This window comes from Ammodytes marinus (assembly GCF_949987685.1).
Source record: "Ammodytes marinus genome assembly, chromosome: 9".
NCBI classification, from domain to species: Eukaryota; Metazoa; Chordata; class Actinopteri; order Uranoscopiformes; family Ammodytidae; genus Ammodytes; species Ammodytes marinus.
The window spans coordinates 13,878,938-13,888,864 of record NC_137213.1 but is presented as its reverse complement, the minus strand read 5'-3'; the positions used below and the strand labels follow the sequence as shown (position 1 = coordinate 13,888,864).

The window sequence follows — 9,927 nt, the reverse complement described above, 5'->3', positions numbered from 1 at the left end:
CTTGCTTGCTAAAAAAAAATAAAAAAAAATCAAGGCAGCCCGGGCCCCCCCTGACAACTCACGCCCCCCGCCCCCCCCCCCCAGGGGGGTGCGCCCCACTATTTGAGAAGCACTGAGTTAGGGTAATACTGTCTTTTTAATTTCAAGTTAGACGAGTGCTTGTCACAGTGACTTGGAGGTTAACACAGTTGCCTCGCAGCAAGGACGGGTGTTGTGTAGTCACTGAGCTGAACACAGGCTGCACGCTGCTCTGCTGGCTCAAATTCATGAGATGAATGTCGCCATGAGGATTAATTCATATCACTACTCCCCTAAATAAATCTTCTTCTTTTTCTTCTCATTGACCTCATGAAAGTAGAGCTGTTCAGTAGAGGGGACAGGGATACTGGGAGATTATAACACCCCTAACAGGGAGAATGGGGTTTTAATCAAATGCACGTGACGTGTCATACACCTAGTACTGTAACGTCAGTGTGCTTTTATTCAAGGTTATCTTGGAACTGTCAGAATGATTCAGTGATGCTGTAAAGCAGGGCTCGGCATCGCGATGTTCACATCGGCCCACTTCTTCTGTGTGTAAACTCATATTGATTCTGGTGAAAACGTCCAGGAAGAAAAATGTGTACAACATGAGATGAGGAAAACAAAAGTGGACACATTTATTAATTTGTTTCAAAATAACTTTTACTTTTTAGTGGTAGTATTAAGGTACAGTAAGTTTCCCGTTGACCAAAGGAGGGTGCTGTGGCTCAGCTTCTGAATGGGCTGTTTGCGTTTGACAGCACAGATGTTGACTATTTAAAACCTAGGCCTGTAGACTGACATCCTGCCCCTAAATAAATAATACGTCTTACTAATTACCCTTCGGGGTGTAATCTTTGCATGAACTTCCGCTTGTGAACACTAACTGAGGATACTGTGATGTGAGAGGTGTTTAATTGATTGTGAAATAATGGAAACAGGATTCGTAACAAATAAAGTAGGCTGAGTATGTTTTCTCTTTGCGAGACACACACACACACACACACACACACACACACACACACACACTCACACACACATATAAATGTTGTTTATTAAGGCAGAAATGTTTGAGATTAAAAAAATTGTTTAAACAGAAATCTCGCTGTGAGTCCCAAAATGACTGTTTATGTTATCTTTACTAAATAAGATTTTTTGCCAAACAACATGGCAACAGAGTCAATGTTGGAGTGAAGCCTGTACGGACTGGCACTCCTGCACACTAAAGTGAATAGTCCATAAGGTCCTAGTTGGACATGGTACGGTATAATTACATGCTTGCGCACTTCACTAAATGCCTTGTGGATTTGAGAATGAACAAGTCACATCTAACAAGAATCCAGCTGGTGTATTAACAACTCCATTGGTAATAGCATTGGCTTACACACTCTGTATCCTGAGTGCTGGTAAATGATCACAGTGGAACAGTGTCACAACTCCAGCTCCAGAGCCATTGGGGAGTTTCTGTCGGTTAAAGCAGGACGCTCAATACTGCAGTTAAGAGCAATCTGAATGTAAATAAAAAGGCCTGCTCAAAAATGTGGAACCTCTACCTCTTCCAAATTGATTGACAAGTCTTTTAGTACAGCTACAAACAGTAAATTAAATCTAACTCTAAGTTATTAGTGCTTGCTTGTGCTTTTGATGGATTGTTTGGATCGGAATTTGCTGTGAGTTGTAGGAAATATTTGAATAGCGATCAACTGAGACATTTTATAAGTATTTTTCACATATAAAAAAACTAAAAAACTGAGATTTAATTTGTATAAAGTAGTAGTGTCCATAGAACTGATTTATATTAATTAATCTACTGTTGATCAATTGGCATCTTAACTGTGTTGACATCTATGATAATTTATAGTTACATATTGTGACAGCTTGAACAATTCTAATGAACAAAACTGACACTTTGGGCCAGATCTACTAAGAATGGATTGCAAGCTAATAGCTCTACGCTTTGCGAAGAAATATGTCTCTTTTTATCACCGCATCCACAAAGGAATTATCACCAAGTGTGTGCCAGCGCTAAAAGGCCCAAAAAGTTTGGCAGCTGAGTGCAGTTTGCCCTCTATTTGTGTTGAAGTGAGTGAGCGGATCTCTTCCCCCCGTCCGGGAATGTTACAGGCAGCACCATGCGCTTTTACGCCCTTTACGCACGGGGCCGCGGATGGTTCATTTAGACTATCGCCCAGGATTCGACCGTGATGAATGTTCTATCATCTGCTTCACATCCACACAGGTCGGCTGTCACACACAGATCACTGGTTTGTACAGTCACATTGTTTTTAATATAGCAGCAATTAAACCGGAGCTCCATCATAATTCACCACTATCGATTTGGGAGCATTTCTTCTTTTCATCATACACCTCTTCCTTCTGAAAAAAGGTTTCTCTGTTTCTTCTCTAACTGGATTTCAAACTTCACCTACAGAATGGCACAACTAGTGAGGTGAAATATACTGCCTGAGAATTGAACTGCACAGAAGTGACATGTTGGAACACTCGATTCATGATTTTAATTTAGTTTTGGTGCCCCCTCTGAATTGGGATGTAATTATATAGCAGCTCAGCTCAGGTTTTATATTGGCTTCAAAAGCACTGTCCAACTGAGCCTACAGCTGCAATGAAGGTCATCTGATGGTTCCAAGTAACAATTGGCAGTGTACACAGATTGGAGACTTTCCAAGGTACATGCCAGACAGACAACAGACAAACTCCAAAATAGCAAACTGCACAGGTCCTGCCTGTTTAAAGGGCTCAACTCTATGCGGTTGGTCATGTCTTGAATTGTTGCTGCAGCCTGTCAATGGCAATCACCTGGTTGAATGAAAGAGGGTTGGCACTGAGCCATGCAGAATTTATACTCAAACTGACATACAAAGTTTCCGTCTGCTATAGAGGTTAGCTCCAGACAAACACTGACAGCTTTATTCTATGTGCTGTTTGAAAATAATGAGGAACAAACTGCAACCATGACTTATTTATTATTATTTCTCAAACACGCGCCAACCCGGTGCTTTGATGCCCCATATCTTCCATGGCCGACAAAGCTACATTGAGAGAAGGGGAAGAAGATGAGGGATGAGAGTCTCTTTTCCCTTGATTAGAGTGCAGTGTCTTCGCATACATGTGGAGCCTGCATATCCCTTTTGCACATTGTTAACTGGCAGGTTAGGCCAATTTGAGAAACCACCTTTGTCCATCTTGGACCCATATTTTGCCAATACTCACCAGTTGCCACTATTGACTTGATTGGTTGCCACTTTTGTCACATGACTTGAGTGGGAGCCAATTCTCTAAATACAAGCTTAGAGCAGCTGCAACGTCACATCTGTCAGTTCAAAGACAAAAGGATGCCTGGAGAGCTATGCAATTATAGATGATCAATTTGTAGAGAGGAAAATCATTCATTGGGAACCTTTTTTTTTAGTTTTATAATAATAATAATATATTTATTTATATAGCACCTTTAAAAACAGTGGTTTACAAAGTGCTTTTACATAAAATACATAGGAGCAATTGCAAATCAAATAAATACATACCAATCAAAAAACACATACATATACAATTAGATACACATACTCATATATACACACAATAAACCAAATGAGATCTATAGGTGCTAGGCTAGGGTAAAAATACATTGAGGAAGAGAATAAAAACAATAAAAAGCTTTCACTCTCAGTTATTTATGGATGGGTCATATTTCGTCTATCTTATTCAAGGCATTCAAATTCAAAATAGATTGCAACCCCCGCACATGAATCAAATCGTCTTTTTCAGTCCATACTGTATACCACTCACCCCCTAATCATACAATCAGCAACACGGTAGTGCCAAAAATAAATGAATAAATAATATAAACTGTGAGCTTTAAACTGCAGTTAGCAATCTTACTGAGTCATGCAACCCATTTTAATCCTTGCAGGAATGCAGGCTGCCCACTAACTGACTCAGTCCTCATAATTGTGGTGATACATAATTATGTATTACTTCGGGTCGTACCGGCTCTCGTGAAATTTAAATGAGCTGTCTGTGACCCGAACAAGGGACCCTAAATAACTCTTTGCAAGTTTTTGATACATTTTATGTTGGGTCGATAGCCTGTAAGCATATTATTTAGCTCACAGAATACAGTGTGGATGCAGTGTTCCAAATTTCATTGGCAAGAAAAGATTGACCAGTATCTGTGAAAAATTAAAAGCAATTATGATATGAATGTCAAGTGTGACCTTTGGAGGCAGTTCCACTCTCAATTCATTAGCAAGTTCATCGAATGTTTGCTGACGTAATTAACACTCATATGATCTTTATTTCATAGCAATGGGAACACCCAACAAAAACTTGGCCCGGGCTGCCACTCCGTCTCCGTCTACAAACTCTGTCTCCATTCAAGTGCAAGTGGCATCTTCACAAAGTGCCACTTACTGTCATCCCAGATTACTTTAGTGACTTCTGTGTTCTTGACACTCCGATTTAAGAGAGTCGTGTTCCCACATGGCAACAAGCAGATGCTGAGACCAGACAGAAAAAGAAAAAGCATTCTGGGAATCCCATTTTTCGGTGGATTCTAATTTAATACTCTGCGAATCCCTCCAGTCAGTAGAAGCCTGTCCTGATACAACATTGTGCACAGTGAATAATATTGTCCCTTTGTCTGCCATTTTGAATGATAATGAAGGATAATTGCAGGGAATTTCAGTTCATCAAAAATAACAATTTGTCACTGTCATTTAAACAACTTTACCTCCCCCCCTCCCCATTTCCAGCAATCATCCATTTCTTCTTCCTCTAACGACCACGCTTCACTAAACAAGGTCAACAGTCCAAGATAAAGGGTGGTTACACAAGGTCAGACTCGCGCTGATTGCTGCACCTTTCCAAGCCTGGGATGTCAACCATTATAGTTTTGCGCCACCCATATCCTGATGATGTACACACACACACACACACACACACACACACAAACACACACACACACACACACACACACACACACACACACACACACACACACACACCAACCTTTGTCTTAAATAGAAGCACAAAGGCATATCCTTTTATAGTCTTCCCCCTATTGTTGGCAGTGTGTTTGGGCGTGGAGGGGGGGTGGAAATGACACCTGGGTACAGTAGATAAAGGGACCCAGCCTCTAATGGGCCACCTCCACAGGCAGTGTGCTGGACCCCTCTGCTGTCACTCCTCCCTTTTGTCTACTGAAAACTTCTGGCAATGGCCCCCAAGAAGAAGGAAGAGATTAAACCTCCGGCGCCACAGGCAGCGCCTGAGCGCCCCAAGACTCCACTGTTTGACCCCACCACAGTCACGGTAAAACAACACACAAAAACAGCAATATTAAGCAACATTGCGAGACACTTTGAATCTCCTGTAGATTTGGATTAGATAAGAATGTTTTGAAAATTTGAAACTGCAAATTATATCTTGCAATGGATATTAAGCTAAAAATACAAACTGTATTTTTTTATTAGCATAGTGGTATTTCTATTCATCTGACAATGGGATTATTACTAATACGGAGATTTCATAGAGAGGTTCAGTTGTTACAACCAAGGCTGTTGTTTAAAGAGCATCAGAGACCCCGTGTGACCTAAACTTGGCAGTGCAAGCAAAGCAGGACTGTAAAGCCATTTGAATGGATTATGGTTACAGGCTACTGCGTATGGTTTAATTGTTACGCTTATTCCTACTGCATTTGTTAAACATCAAATATGCATAACAAATTGTGTTGTACTTTTCAAGAAGCTGTGACTCCTTGTTAGAGGGAACGTTCAGAGGCAAACTAGCTGATACCAGACATCATGGAAAGATATTCCGTTGACTTGGCCCCTTCTCAATGGATACATTTTTTTCCTGGTTGAGTTAGCTGCCATGTTACAATGAAGCACGGTAAAAACCACAGTATATGATTTTCATTATTTCTGTGAATAGCAGACCACCCGCATCCTTTTGCCCCCATTCCTCTGGGGGGCGAAGTGGGTGGGAAAACCAAGAGGAAGAAAAATATAGATAATTCTAACCATCACCATCCATCTTTAAACATGCTTAGATAGGTGTTTGGATAATATTTTTCCAAAGCTCCAAGGAGGGGTTGGGGTTTGTAGATATTCAGACGTCAGGCAGAAGCTGTGGGCACTGTCTGACTGGAGTCCAAAATATACATGGAGTATAAATAGTCAACATTTGTCATGGATAACAATGATTCATCGGTCGGCTCAGTATAATACATTAAACTGGAATGCAATGCAGAATGTAAGATATAACTGTCATACAGATTGAGTGGTTGGTTTGACGTTTATCTCTTTCAGTGGTATAGAATACCAAAATAAGCTACTGTATTGTACAATTGATATGATCTTTCATTCCCAAAAAATACATACTCCAGAACTACATCTTTGGATAATGTACACTTTTTTTTAAATTCTGTTGGTTAAGGCTCTTTCATACTGCAAAGTATTCATACAAAGCGAAGAGCAAGTTCTCAACAGGGCCCCTATTATTATATTTTTTAAAACACCTTTGTGTCCCACTCAACAGGTGTTTTATGGTACGCAGCACATGTTGTCTATCACACTAATTTTCAATCTAAATAAAAACTCAACATCAACTCGTGCATTTCTGAATTCTCCTGCCGTTGTTTATATACCAAAGATTCTTTGCTACACATTGCATCTAAAAATAAACTCAAATGAAAGCTGACAGTAGAAGACAGTGTGGTTACAGAAAGAAAGGGGTGTCAGAGCCAAGGTCACTGATAAACAAAGCACTATAATCGGAACCTACTGCAACCTGATATGTTACAATGGCAAGATCAAGGTGGAAGCAAAGTCAGGGGTCAAGTTTTGTTTTGTTCCCTAGCTTATTTTTTTATTCATTTATTTTGCTCAATATTATTCACTTACTTTGTGATATGTACTAATTATTTAATGATCCAGCGGTAACTAACTGCCTCATTTGCGTTTTCTCTTTTCAGCTGGAATTCACCCCCGAGCAAATTGAAGGTAAAGTTGAGTTCATTGTAACAGTTGTCCTTTGTGTTGCAACGACTGTCAGCTATTTATAGTAGGAATAATTTGTTTGTGACATCTTGCTCTCCATTAGTGTGTCTGAATCGTTTGGCTACAGACGTTGATAAAGTGGTATGCTATTACCTTAGAGTAAACACGTCCATCGAAGTCAATCTCTTTGAAAGGATAAGGTCGAGACGCTTTTCAATCAAGGATGAGTGGAACACCCCAGGCTTTCACCCTTTTATGGCTGTGCTTTAGCGGAAGACCTTGCACATCATTATTTAGCAGCATCTTCTAGGCCTATCCTCAACGATTCTGCATGCACTCTTGGTATGATAATGAACTGAACAGAAATCAAAAGGAATCACCTATTTTTGTTTCTTTTTTGTTCAAAGACTTCAAAGATGCTTTCCAGCTGTTTGACAGGACACCCCTCAATGAGATGAAAATATCTTACGCCCAGTGTGGTGACCTGATCAGGGCTTTGGGCCAGAATCCTACAAACGCAGAGATCACTTATGTCCTGGGAAAGCCCAAAGCTGAAGGTAGGTGGCGTACACAGTCAGTTTGGTGTTTATAGTGTACTTTGAATCAGGTTCAAAGGTGTCTTCTATCATTTACAGTAAAAGGTTGTTTTGAAGTTCGCCATCCATCGGTTATGGCTGAAGCCTGCCCAGCTTTTTCTTCCTTTGGTAAAATCGGTACTTTCATTGTTTTCCACAGACATGCCGACCACGATGCTTGACTTTGACCATTTTCTGCCCATACACCAGCACATTTGCAAGGCCAAGGACCGTGGCACATCTGAGGACTTTGTTGAGGGCCTGAGGGTCTTTGATAAAGAGGGAAATGGCACAGTCATGGGGGCTGAGCTCAGGCACGTCCTGGCAACGCTGGGTGAGTTAAACAGATTTTTACAAAGCTGGTAATAAAGACACACACTTGGCTGATGTTTAACATTGGTTTCCTCCTCATGGACCACAGGTGAGAAGATGAAGGAGGATGAGGTGGAACAGCTAATGACAAACCAAGAGGATGCCAATGGATGCATCAATTATGAAGCTTTTGTGAAGCACATTATGGCATCCTAGACAGTATACCTCATTGTCATGCTGGTGCTACATCACTCATCATCATAAAATGAATGTGAGTGAGTAGTGAGTTAGTCTCTCTTTAAGTAGATAACCAAGACCCAGAGTTTTCGACTGCTGAAGATCCTTTTGTTTCTGTAAATCCCATCTTGTATATTCATCATTGCCACGCGTCTAAGATATAACTCATCGATATTTTCCCTCGTTTTTCTAAGACCCCATGTGTTGATGCTGTGCACACATTGCACAGGACACCTGTTGATAAATGGTCAATAAATCAATTCATTTTGATGTAGTTCACGTTCTCTTTTTTTTCTTCATGGAAGAAAATTATTTCTGACCTTTTTCAGGTATGGTGCTAAGAAACACAGTGTGGACAGTGTGCTCAAATTAAAACTTGTATTATTATTATAGTTTCTTAAACACCTTTTTATTAATATTGCACAAGCGTTTTGTTTTCCTGTTTTAAAAATATAAATTACACACATAGACACCCAAAGTTGAACATGTTGAATATCATATTTGTTTAAAATGAAAACTGTTTTATTTTTTTAAAGTTAAAAAAACATCAGACAAAGAAAACAGATGGCACATAAAAATATAGGCGGTATTTAAAAAATAAATACATTAAAATTTAATTAAACAATATACAACCATTTACAGAATAAATTCATAGAGCCATCATCTCTAATGTGTATATAGTTAGTTGTAAATTTCCTCTAAGGCCAGAAGAGTGAGCTGTTGCTCAAATTATTTCTTCTTCATTCTAATTATAAGGATTCAGTCAACTGTGTAGGACTGAATGTGCATCCGGAAAGCTTAAAACAGATTCAAAGCTTCAATCGTGTTTTAAACACACAGATTACTTGTTGTGAAGCTATATATTTTTGTTCATGGAGTGTTACCAGATTCTATGCTCTCTGTTGTGCTAGTACCAGTGATAAAAGATAAAGTGGGGAAGCTAAACAGCTCGGATAATTACAGGCCAATAGCTTTGGCCAGTGTCATGTCCAAAGTGCTGGAGACAGTTCTACTGAGTAGACTTGAGAGGTATGTCCTGTCTACTGACCACCAATTTGGTTTTAAAAGAAAGCATGGTACTGATTTATGTATTTTTGCACTAAAGGAAATTTTAGATAAATATAATAGGCAAAATTCCACAATGTTCATGTGTTTTATTGATGCTTCTAAAGCTTTTGATCGTGTTAATCATGGGAAATTGTTTTTAAAATTGTCTAAAAGTGGGGTCCCTGGTTTTTTAATTAGAATCTTGGTCTATTGGTACTCGCATCAGGCAATGAGGGTGAGATGGGGGAGTGTAACATCTGATCCCTTCCATGTTACCAATGGTGTTCGCCAGCAGGGCCGGCGGTAGCCAGGGGCCAGGGGGGGCCGTGCCCCCCCAGATGTGAGCTGTGCCCCCCCAACCAAAATTTGAGATTTTTTTTTATTTTTTTATTTTTATTTTTTTTTTCCGATAGTGGGTCTGGGTTTTTTCCCGACCCACTATCGGACGGAAAATTTCGTTCGCTGTCCAAGAAAATGTCAAATAAAATTAATTGGGTCCACACACACATATATATGATTGAAATAGCCTACTGTTAAATTAATATTGATCAGCTGGCTGCTGTTGAATGCTGTTAACTAAATCAAAAAACCCCCAAAAAATCTGTTCTGCATTTGTCCTGTTGGACACACAAACACACACATGATTTAAATTGCCTACTGTAAAATACAGTCAAGTGCGAAAGTTTGTGAACCCCTTGAGCCTTTTGGAATTTTATTTA

General features: G+C 39.7%; 1 protein-coding gene across 1 annotated transcript; it reads left to right on the top strand.

The window, feature by feature from the left end:
• Window positions 1–5,253: 5,253 nt before the first annotated feature.
• myl13 (myosin, light chain 13) lies at window positions 5,254–8,140 on the top strand (the record flags this gene model as incomplete). The annotated part of the gene is made up of 5 exons (XM_080034869.1): window positions 5,254–5,349; window positions 7,013–7,040; window positions 7,445–7,594; window positions 7,773–7,946; window positions 8,034–8,140. The coding sequence occupies 5 exons, from the start codon at window positions 5,254–5,256 to the stop codon at window positions 8,138–8,140; spliced, it is 555 nt and encodes a 184-aa protein (XP_079890995.1).
• Between the last annotated feature and the right edge of the window lie 1,787 nt (window positions 8,141–9,927).